Genomic DNA, 11,916 nt, shown 5'->3' on the forward strand with positions numbered 1-11,916 from the left:
TATCAGCAAACATATTTTTTATTATGAAATAGTATAACTTTACAAAAATAAGCACTTAACTCCATGTCACTTCTCAGCTGTATGTTAGAATAGCATGCACAGTGATTCACTTATTTTAAACAATGTCATAGGCAAAATGTTTATATTTAATTCAATTTGAGGGGCAATGTAGTATTTTATTCGTCACCCCTAATTCCCTTCACCCCACCCGCTATACAAAAAGAAGTGTATGTAAAGTGCTTTTTAGACCAGGTGAATGTCAGTCAGTATATACACATGACAAGGACTGACCAGGTGAATCCAGGTGAAAGCTATGATCCCTTATTGATGTCACTTGTTAAATCCACTTCAATCAGTGTAGATGAAGGGGAGGAGACAGGTTAAAGTTGGATTTTTAAGCCTTGAGACAATTGAGACATGGATTGTGTATGTATGCCATTCAGAGGGTGTATGGGCAAGACAAAATATTGAATTGCCTTTGAACAGGGTATTGTAGTCGGTGCCAGGCACACCGGTTTGTGTCAAGAACTGCAACGCTGCTGGGTTTTTCCACGCTCAAGAGTTTCTCGTGTGAATCAAGAATGGTCCACCACCCAAAGGCATTGGAGTCAACATGGGACAGGATCGACACCTTGTAGAGTCCATGCCCCGCCGAATTGAGGTTGTTCTGAGGCCAAAAAGGGAGGGGGCAATTCAAAATTAGGAAGGTGTTCCTAATGTTTGGTGTACTCAGTGTATATTAAATACATTATCAACAAATTGCTATTATGAATGATCAAACATGTAAAGAGCTGTTGATGGTAAAGCCACAGTGGAAGGCTACTCATGATGAACTGGGCTATGGGTGGCCAGTGTCGACACCCCAGCGTCCTCCACATTAAAAACCCCTCTCTTGAATGAGTCAACAAACTCTCTGATATCATAGGGGTCATCTCCTCTCCTCTCCTTGTTAAACCTCAGCACTTTGAGCAGCCTTCTTCTACACTGACTCCATTCAGATGATATGTTATAGAGCCTCATGCCCTCCTTGTAGTGGTTGACAGCGGTTCTCTCAGAGCCCAGGTGGTAGAGCTGGACGTCACCATACATGCGGTGCCAGGCCTGGCGGTTGGAGGGCTTCAGATCTGACCGGGACCACAGCTCCTGGAACTTCTCCATGGCCTTACTGGTGTCCTTCAGCTCTGAGTACCTCACAGCCAGCTCCACCTGGGGGAGAGGAGGAGATTGTCTTGTTTACGTATTATTACCATAACTCAGTGATAAAGGATTTGAATATCACCTGGGTCAGTCGAGAGGAGAATGGATGTGGTAAATCAGTGATAATAGTGTATGCCCCCAACCGATTGTGTTTTTTTTGTTTGTTTATTTGCGTTGTTTGTAACGTATTTTTTAAAACTTATTTTGTACATAATGTTGCCGCTACCGTCTCTTATGACCAAAAATAACTTCTGGGCATCAGGACTGCGATTACTCACCACGGACTGGCAGAATCCTTTTTTTCCTTTGACGAGCCCGACGCGAACAATATACTGTTTTCTCGGGAACAGGCCCAGATCCCCTTGATTTGCGTGAAGAGGAGGCGGAGAAAAAGGGTCCGGAGGGCGGGCTGCCTTCTGAGAATTCGTAGGCGATCGAATAAACCCACACTTCCTTCCATTCTGCTAGCAAACGTGCAATCTTTGGACAATAAAATAGATGACCTACACAGAAGATTAAACTACTAACGGGACATTCAAAACTGTAATATCTTATGCTTCACGGAGTCGTGGCTTAACCTGTTAGGGCTAGGGGGCAGTATTTACACGGCCGGATAAAAAATGTACCCGATTTAATCTGGTTATTACTACTGCCCAGAAACTAGAATATGCATATAATTATTGGCTTTGGATAGAAAACACCCTAAAGTTTCTAAAACTGTTTGAATGGTGTCTGTGAGTATAACAGAACTCATATGGCAGGCAAAAACCTGGGAAGATTCTGTACAGGAAGTACCCTCTCTGACCATTCCTTGGGCTTCTTGGCTCTGTTTATTGAAAACTTAGGATCTTTGCTGTAACGTGACACTTCCTACGGCTCCCATAGGCTCTCAGAACCCGGGAAAAAGCTGAATGATGTAATTCCAGCCCCTGGCTGAAAAACATTAGCGCCTTTGGTAAGTGGTCTATCAGAGGACCATCAGACTGATGCGCGTGCACGGGGCGACACCATGTTTTTATTTTCTCTCTCTTTGTACTAAAACACGATTTCCCGGTCGGAATATTATCGCTTTTTTACGAGAAAAATGGCATAAAAATTTATTTTAAACAGCGGTTGACATGCTTCGAAGTACGGTAATGGAATAGTTCGAATTTTTTTGTCATGAAACGCGTCGGGCGCGTCACCCTTCTTTACCCTTTCGGATAGTGTCTTGAACGCACGAACAAAACGCCGCTATTTGGATATAACTATGGATTATTTTGAACCAAACCAACATTTGTTATTGAAGTAGAAGTCCTGGGAGTGCATTCTGACGAATAACAGCAAAGGTGATAACATTTTTCTTATAGTAAATCTGACTTTGGTGAGGGCTAAACTTGTTGGGTGTCTAAATAGCCCGGCATCACAGGGCTAGCTATCTACTTAGAATATTGCAAAATGTGCTTTCACCAAAAAGCTATTTTAAAATCGGACATAGCGAGTGCATAGAGGAGTTCTGTATCTATAATTCTTAAAATAATTGTTATGTTTTTTGTGAACGTTTATCGTGAGTAATTTAGTAAATTCACCGATAGTTTGCTAGTTCTGAACGTCACATGCTAATGTAAAAAGCTGGTTTTTGATATAAATATGAACTTGATTGAACAAAACATGCATGTATTGTATAACAATGTCCTAAGATTGTCATCTGATGATGATCATCAAAGGTTAGTGCTGCATTTAGCTGTGATTTGGGTTTATGTGACATTATATGCTAGCTTGAAAAATGGGTGTCTGATTATTTCTGGCTGGGTACCCTGCTGACATAATCTAATGTTTTGCTTTCGTTGTAAAGCCTTTTTGAAATCGGACAGTGTGGTTAGATTAACGAGAGTCTTGTCTTTAAAATGGTGTAAAATAGTCATATGTTTGAGAAATTGAAGTAATAGCATTTCTAAGGTATTTGAATAACGCGCCACGGGATTCCACTGGCTGTTACGTAGGTGGGACGAAATCGTCCCACTGGCCCTAGAGAAGTTAACGACGACACTATCAACGCACAGCTGGCTGGTTATACGCTGCACCGGCAGGATAGAACAGAAGTGTCTGGTAAGACAAGGGGCCGTGGACTATGTATTTTTGTAAATAACAGCTGGTGCACGATATCTAAGGAGGTCTCGAGCTATTGCTCGCCTGAGGTAGAGTGTCTCATGATAAGCTGTAGACCACACTATCTACCTAGAGAATTTATCTGTATTTTTTTTCGTAGCTGTTTATATACCACCACAGTCGGAGGCTGGCACTAAGACAGCATTGAATGAGCTGTATTCTGCCATAAGCAAACAAGAAAACGCTCACCCAGAGGCGGCGCTCCAAGTAGCCGGGGACTTTAATGCAGGGAAACTTAAATCCGTTTTACCAAATTTCTAGCAGCATGTTAAATGTGCAACCAGAGGGAAAACAATTCTGGACCACCTTTACTCCACACACAGAGATGCATACAAACCTCTCCCTCGCCCTCCATTTGGCAAATCTGACCATAATTCTATCCTCATGATTCCTGCTTAAATGGGGGGAAGCACAAGTGACTAGATCAATAAAAAAGTGGTCAGATGAAGCAGATGCTAAGCTACAGGACTGTTTTGCTAGCACAGACTGGAATATGTTCTGGGATTCCTCCGATGGCATTGAGGAGTATTCAGTCACTGGCTTCATCAATAAGTACCTCGATGACATTGTCCCCACAGTGACCGTATGTACACACCCCAACCAGAAGCCATGGATTACAGGCAACATCCGCACTGTGCTAAAGGCTAGAGCTGCCACTTTCAAGGAGCGGGACTCTAACCCGGAAGCTTATAAGAAATCCCGCTATGCCCTCAGATGAACCATCAAACAGGCAAAGCGTCAATACAGGACTAAGATCGAATTGTACTAGATCAGCTCTGACACTCGTCGGATGTGGCAGGGCTTGCAAACCATTACAGACTACAAAACGTAAGCACAGCCGAGAGCTGCCCAGTGACACATGACTACCAGATGAGCTAAACTACTTCTATGCTCACTTCGAGGCAAATAACACTGGAACACGCATGAGAGCACCAGCTGTTCTGGAAGACTGCGTGATCACGCTCGTTGCAGCTGACGTGAGTAAGACCTTTAAACAGGTCAACATTCGCAAGGCCGCGGGGCCAGACGGATTACCAGGACGTGTACTGCGAGCATGCGCTGACCAACTGGCAAGTGTCTACACTGACATTTTGAATCTCTCCCTGTCCGAGCCTGTAATACCAACATGTTTTAAGCAGACCACCACAGTGCCTGTGCCCAAGAACACTAGGGTAACCTGCCTAAATGACTACTGACCCGTAGCACTCATGTCTGTAGCCATGAAGTGCTTTGAATGGCTGGTCATGGCCCACATCAACACCATTATCTTAGAAACCCTAGACCCACTCCAATTTGCATACCGCCCCAACAGATCCACAGATGATGCCATCTCTATTGCACTCCACACTGCCCTTTCCCACCTGGACAAAAGGAACACTTATGTGAGAATGCTATTCATTGACTACAGCTCAGCGTTCAACACCATAGTGCCCTCAAAGCTCATCACTAAGCTAAGGACCCAGGGACTAAACACCTCCCTCTGTAACTGGATCCTGGACTTCCTGACGGGCCGCCCCAGATGTTAACACAGGGGACCCTAGGGGTGCGTGCTCAGTCTCCTCCTGTACTCCCTGTTTACTCATGACTGCACAACCAGGCATGACTCCAACACCATCATTAAGTTTGCCGATGACACAACAGTGGTAGGCCTGATCACCAACAACAACGAGACAGCCTATAGGGAGGAGGTCAGAGACCTGGCCGTGTGGTGCCAGGACAACAACCTCTCCCTCAACATGATCAAGACAAAGGAGATGATTGTGGACTACAGGAAAAAGATGACTGAGCATGCCCCCATTCTCATCGACAGGGATGCAGTGCAGCAGGTTGAGAGCTTCAAGTTCCTTGGTGTCCACATCACCAACAAACTATCATGGTCCAAACACACCAAGACAGTCATGAAGAGAGCATGACAAAACCTATTCCCCCTCAGGAGACTGAAAAGATTTGGCCTGGGTCCTCAGATCCTCAAAAGGTTTTACAGCTGCACCATTGAGAGCATCCTGACCGGTTGCATCACTGTCTGGTATGGCAACTGCTCGACCTCCGACTGCAAGGCACTATAGAGGGTAGTGCGTACGGCCCAGTACATCACTGGGTCCAAGCTTCCTGCCATCCAGGACCTCTATACCAGGCGGTGTCAGAGGAAGGCCCAAAAAATTGTCAAAGACTCCAGCCACCCTAGTCATAGACTGTTCTCTCTGCTACCGCGCGGCAAGCAATAACGGAGTGCAATGTCAAGGTCCGAGAGGCTTGTAAACAGCTTCTACCCCCAAGCAATAAGACTCCTGAACATCTAATCAAATGGCTATCCAGACTATTTGCATTGCCCGTACCCCCTTTCACACCGCTGCTACTCTCTGTTGTTATCATCTATGCATAGTCACTTTAATAACTCTACCTACATGTACACATTACCTCAAATAACCGATGTCTCCCCACATTGACTCTGTACCGGTACCCCCCTGTATATAGTCTCGCTATTGTTATTTTATTGCTGCTCTTTAATTACTTGTTACTTAATTTTTTTTAACTGCATTGTTGGTTAGGGGCTCGTGAGTAAGCATTTCACTGTAATACCTGTTGTATTCGGCGCATGTGACTAATACAATTTGATTTGATGTAGCTTCCTTGTCCTGCGTGTGTTTATCACTGTGTGTGTGCATGCATGTATCTCTAACCTGAGGGTAGATGTGTGTGGGGTTGAGGCGTGCCCCCTCCTCCAGATGGAACACACAGCGTTTGAGCAGTGTTTGGTCGTGGGGGTCTCCACTCTGCTTAGCCCTCCAGCGGTAGTTGTTGGCTATCTCGTGGTGCAGGCGGGAAGAGTTTGGCGCCCTCTGCAGCATCCTATGCAGCACTGCCAGGGCTTCATCATAACTCTGCTCCTTTTTCATGAACCTCCCCACCTCAAATCAAAGTTATTAGTCACATGCATTGAATGCAACAGGTGTAGACCTTAGAGTGAAATGCTTACTTACAAGCCCCTAACCAACAATGCAGTTTAAAAAATATGAATAAGAATAAGAAATTAAAGGAACAAGTAATTAAAGAGCAGCAGTAAAATAACGATAGCGAGACTTTACAAAGGGCATACCGGTACAGAGTCAATGTGCGGGGGCACCGGTTAGTCGAGGTAATTGAGGTAATATGTACATGTAGGTAGTAATTAAAGTGACTATGCATAGATAATAACAGAGTAGCAGCGGCATAAAAGAAGGGGTGGGGGGGTGGGCAATACAAATAGTCTGGGTAGCCATTTGATTAGATGTTCAGGAGTCTTATGGCTTGGGGGTAGAAGCTGTTTAGAAGCCTCTTGGACCTAGACTTGGCGCTCCGATACCGCTTGCAGAGCGGTAGCAGAGAGAACAGTCTATGACTAGGGTGGCTGGAGTTTGACAATTCTTTGGGCCTTCCTCTGACACCGCCTGGTATAGAGGCCCTGGATGGCAGGAAGCTTGGTCCCAGTGATGTACTGGGCCGTACGCACTACCCTCTGTTATGCCTTGCGGTTGGAGGCCGAGCAGTTGCCATACCAAGCAGTGATGCCTGTTCATTCTGTTCATTCTAAATCCAAAATACCTATAGGTCCAACACATCACAGAATTATGTGACGTAATCTTAGAGCATTAGAATGCTTTTTAGCCTAAACATCTCTCCCCACCTGTAGTACCACACTGAGGTCGTAGGGTGCCAGACTCAAAGCCTTCCTCATGTAGCCCCAGGCCTCTGCGTTCCTCCGGTTCTTGTAGCACTTCAGGCCCAGGTAGACCCTGGTCATTGCGCTGTCTGGGTTGAGCTCCAGGACATAATTCAGCTGTTTAACAGCAAGGGAATCCTCATAGGAGAGCCTCTGGTCCTTCCTAGTCACCAGGCCCTCCTGGCGGAACAAAGAGAAGGCAAAACCCGAGTTCCACTCCTTATCATCAGGCTCCATCTGCAGAGCCTCTTGAAAGCACTCCTTGGCTCTAAGGAGAGGAGAAGGGAAGAAAAGAGACGAGAGGAGTGAGGGGAGAGAAGAGGGGAGGAGGGGAGGGTAGATGAGGAAAAAGGACTGAAAGGAGAGGTGTTATTGATTTCCAAAAGAGAAATCAGACTAAACAGTACATAAAGCCAACAGTCATCAGTCAGCCTTTTATTAAAATATACATGATAAATAATTAATCTAGATACCTTGTGTAGTGGTGCTTTGAGAACTTGAGGAGAGACCAGGCCTTCTCACTGTGGACCTCTCTGGGCACAAGCAGGACAGAGGTTGAGGCTGTGGTACTGGCCTGCAGTACAGAGGTGGATGCTGTGGCAGAGGCCTTGTGTAACTCCTCCAGCTTCTGAATATACCCGTCTGCTCTTATGTCATCTCCAATGTGATGGCAGACCCAGGCCAGGTTTCCATACGTCACTACACACAGCCTCTCGCCATGAGCATTTTCCCTCTCTGCCTTCTCTAAGCATTCCAGTGCTCTCTTATCTTCACCTTTCAGGTGTTTAATATAAGCCAGCAGGTTTAAACTGTGTCTTTTCAGATTGCCTTCAATGCCCTCCTGAACTACTTCCAGGGTTTCACGTAGTTTTATCTCCAGGAGGTTGAGGTCAGCCTGTTCCTTGTTTAGCTCCCAGGTGAAGTGACATTGCAGTTTCTTTAGGTTATTTTCAAGGGTGTTCTCACTGTCACTGAGAATGATGTTGAGAAAATTTAAACAGTAATTTAGCTGTTTTTATATCAATATCAAATCATTTATGGGTAACAATTAAGTACCTTACTGTAATAGATTTCCATTAACATGGACAACTAAAACATTTTTTTCAACAAAAAAAACATAATTCTCAAGTAATAATTTTGCTAGGGCACCAAATTTAGAGCATGGTGATGTAATGGAAAGCCGAAACTCCTGCCATTGCGAACCTTCTAATTAGAAGGTCCTGTATAGATTGTATTTTTCTATCAGCAACTATCAGGAAATAACACTGATCAAATGTTTTCACACTTTTACAGTTTTTGTTTCATCAGCTGTTGTACAATATGAAATAAAACACAAGAAAAAATACATTTTGACTGCACTGGGCCTTTAAAGTTCATAGCAAATTAATGTATTACACAATGAGAAGAAAGCATTTTCAATATAGCAAATTATTCATAAATGCCACTCAAAATTATTTCCTCAAGATGATAATGCACTAAAGAATGAAAAGATTGCTTATCTTGGTAAGGGTAATTTCATAACATATCATATCACATATCATATTCAAAAATACTAAAATGAAATTGTAACAAAAAAAGAATAACTTCAAACCCCCCATTGCTTACCTCATAATTCAAGTCAGGACTTGTTTTTTCAAATGCCAGCTGTCCCTGTTCAGATGAAGTGTGTTGACTGATAGTGATTGTCTTTTATTGCTCTCCGTTAAGTTTCAGTTTCTATTACAGGGATCACAGTAAAATGAAAGTTTATGGCAGCCAATGTTAACCACACCCATCTCTTGAAATAGAATCTACAATGCATTTGGAAAGTATTCAGACACCTTGGCTTTTTCCACATTTTGTTACCTTAGTCTTAATATAAAATTGATTAAATTGTTTTTTTATCTTTTCAATCTACACTCACTACCCTATAATGATAAGAAAAACAGGTTTTTAGAAATGTTAGCACATTTATGACGCTACTAGCTTGGCACACCTTTATGTGGGGAGTTTCTCCCATTCTTCTCTGCAGATCCTCTCAAGCTCTGTCAGTTTGGATGGGGAGCGTTGCTGCACAGCTATTTTCAGGTCTCTCCAAAGATGTTTGATCAGGTTCAAGTCTGGGGTCTGGCTGGGCCACTCAAGGACATTCAGAGATGTCTGTCACGAAGCCACTCCTTTATTGTCTTGACTGTGTTCTTAGGGTCATTGTCCTGTTGGAAAGTGAACTATCGCCCTAGTCTGAGGCCCAGAGCGCTCTAGAGCAGGTTTTAATCAAGGAGCTCTCTGTACTTTGCTCCATTTATCTTTGCCTCGATCCTGACTAGTCGCCCAGTCCCTACCACTGAAAAACATCCCCACAGCATGATGCTGCCACTACCATGCTTCACCGTAGGGATGGTGCCTGGTTTCCTCTAGACATGACGCTTGGCATTCAGGCCAAAGAGTTCAATCAGACCAGAGAATCTTGTTTCTCATGGTCTGTGAGTCTTTAGGTGCCTTTTGGCAAACTCCAAGTGGCCTTTTACTGAGGAGTGGCTTCCATCTGGCCACGCTACCATAAAGGCCTGATTGGTGGAGTGCTGCAGAGATGGTTGCCCTTCTGGAAGGTTCTCCCATCGCCACAGAGGAACTCTAGAACTCTGTCAGAGAGACCATCGGGTTCTTGGTCACCTCCCTGACCAAGGCCCTTCTCCCCTGATGGCTCAGTTTGGCTGGGCAACCAGCTCTAGGATGAGACATGGTGGTTCCAAACTTCTTCCATTTAAGAATGATGGAGGCCACTGCGTTCTTGGGGACCTTCAATGCTGAAGACATTTTTTGGTACCCTTCCCCAGATCTGTACCTTGACACAATCCTGTCTCTGCGCTCTATGGACAATTCCTTCAACCTCATAGCTTGGTTTTTGCTCTGATATACACTGTCAACAGTGGGACCTTATATAGACAGGTGTCTGCCTTTCCAAATCATGTCCAATCAATTGAATTTACCACAGGTGGACTCCAATCAAGTTGTAGAAACATCTCATGGATGATCAATGGAAACAGGATGCACCTGACCTCAATATTGTGTCTCATAGCAAAGGGTCTGAATACGTATGTAAATAAGGTATTTCTGTTTTTTTATTGTTAATACATTTGCAAATATTTCTAAAAAACTGTTTTTGCATTGTCAATATGGGGTATTGTATGTAGATTGCTGAGGATTTTTATTTTGTAACAGTATTTTTATTGAAATTTCACAATTAAGAGATACAAAGACAAAGCAAAAAAAACAGCAAACACGTATACATACATACATACATACATACATACATACATACATACATACATACATACATACATACATACATACATATATATATATATAGTTGAAGTCGGAAGTTTACATACACTTAGGTTGGAGTCATTAAAACTTGTTTTTCTGTATCACAATTCCAGTGGGTCAGAAGTATACATACACTAAGTGCCTTTAAACAGCTTGGAAAATTCCAGAAAATGATGTCATGGCTTTAGAAGCTTCTGATAGGCTAATTCGCATCATTTGAGTCAATTGGAGGTGTACCTGTGGATGTATTTCAAGGCCTACCTTCAAACTCAGTGCCTCTTTGCTTGACATCATGGGAAAATCAAAAGAAATCAGCCAAGACCTCAGACAAAAAATTGTTTGACCTCCACAAGTCTGGTTCATCCTTGGGACCAATTTCCAAACGCTTGAAGGTGCCACGTTCATCTGTACAAACAATATTACGCAAGTATAAACACCATGGGATCAGGCAGCCGTCATGCCGCTCAGGAAGGAGACGCGTTCTGTCTCCTAGAGATTAACGTACTTTGGTGCGAAAAGTGCGAATCAATCCCAGAACAACAGCAAAGGACCTTGTGAAGATGCTGGAGGAAACAGGCACAAAAGTATCTATATCCAGAGTAAAACAAGTCCTATATTGACATAACCTGAAAGGCCGCTCAGCAAGGAAGAAGCCACTGCTCCAAAACCGCCATTAAAAAAGCCAGACTACGGTTTGCAACTGCACATGGGGACAAAGATCGTACTTTTTGGAGAAATGTCCTTTGGTCTGATGAAACAAAAATAGAACTGTTTGGCCATAATGACCATCGTTATGTTTGGAGGAAAAAGGGGGAGGCTTGCAAGCCGAAGAACACCATCCCAACCGTGAAGCACAGGGGTGGCAGCATCATGTTGTGGGGGTGCTTTACTGCAGGAGGGACTGGTGCACTTCACAAAATAGATGGCATCATGAGGCAGGAAAATTACGTGGATATATTAAAGCAACATCTCAAGACATCAGTCAGGAAGTTACAGCTTGCTCGCAAATGGGTCTTCCAAATGGATAATGACCCCAAGCATACTTCCAAAGTGGTGGCAAAATGGCTTATGGACAACAAAGTCAAGGTATTGGAGTGGCCATCACAAAGCCCTGACCTCAATCCTATAGAAAATTTGTGGGCAGAACTGAAAAAGCATGTGCGAGCAAGGAGGCCTTCAAATCTGACTCAGTTACACCAGCTCTGTCAGCAGGAATGGGCCAAAATTCACCCAACTTATTGTGGGAAGCTTGTGGAAGGCTACCCAAAACGTTTGACCTAAGTTAAACAATTTAAAGGCAATGCTACCAAATTTTAATTGAGTGTATGTAAACTTCTGACCCACTGGGAATGTGATGAAATAAATAAAAGCTGAAATCAATCTCTCTCTCTACTATTATTCTATTATTTCACATTCTTAAAATAAAGTGGTGATCCTAACTGACTGAGTGACTGACTGGCTCACTCAGTCTGACTGGCTGAGTGGCTGAGTCACTGACTGGCTGAGTCACTGGCTTACTGGTGTTCTTCCATGCCGTCCATGGGAGGGGTGCTTCACTTGAGTGG

General features: G+C 43.7%; 1 protein-coding gene across 2 annotated transcripts; it reads right to left on the minus strand.

Annotated features, from left to right (window-relative positions):
* Positions 1 to 9,057, minus strand: ifit8 (interferon-induced protein with tetratricopeptide repeats 8). 2 transcript variants are annotated; one of them, XM_014206592.2, is made up of 6 exons: positions 9,021 to 9,057; positions 8,651 to 8,761; positions 7,519 to 8,016; positions 7,010 to 7,313; positions 6,027 to 6,254; positions 1 to 1,206 (listed from the first exon to the last, which is right to left on the minus strand). In XM_014206592.2, exons 2-6 carry the CDS (start codon positions 8,653 to 8,655, stop codon positions 820 to 822), a joined length of 1,422 nt encoding a protein of 473 aa, XP_014062067.1. In that variant the 5' UTR covers positions 8,656 to 8,761; positions 9,021 to 9,057; the 3' UTR covers positions 1 to 819. The 2 variants fall into 2 exon arrangements, with proteins under 2 accessions (XP_014062067.1, XP_045578126.1); XM_045722170.1 differs by lacking the exon at positions 6,027 to 6,254 and having other exon boundaries at positions 9,021 to 9,036.
* Positions 9,058 to 11,916: the final 2,859 nt, after the last annotated feature.

This window comes from Salmo salar, chromosome ssa01 (genome assembly GCF_905237065.1).
Source record: "Salmo salar chromosome ssa01, Ssal_v3.1, whole genome shotgun sequence".
Lineage (NCBI taxonomy): Eukaryota > Metazoa > Chordata > Actinopteri > Salmoniformes > Salmonidae > Salmo > Salmo salar.

Excerpts from the sequence above, each read along its gene's own strand:
- ifit8 (XM_014206592.2), bottom strand. Across the intron at positions 6,255-7,009 it reads ACCTCAGTGTGGTACTACAG|GTGGGGAGGTTCATGAAAAA; the intron begins GTGGGGAGAGAT and ends CTTTGATTTGAG. Across the intron at positions 1,207-6,026 it reads CCACACACATCTACCCTCAG|GTGGAGCTGGCTGTGAGGTA; the intron begins GTTAGAGATACA and ends CCTCTCCCCCAG.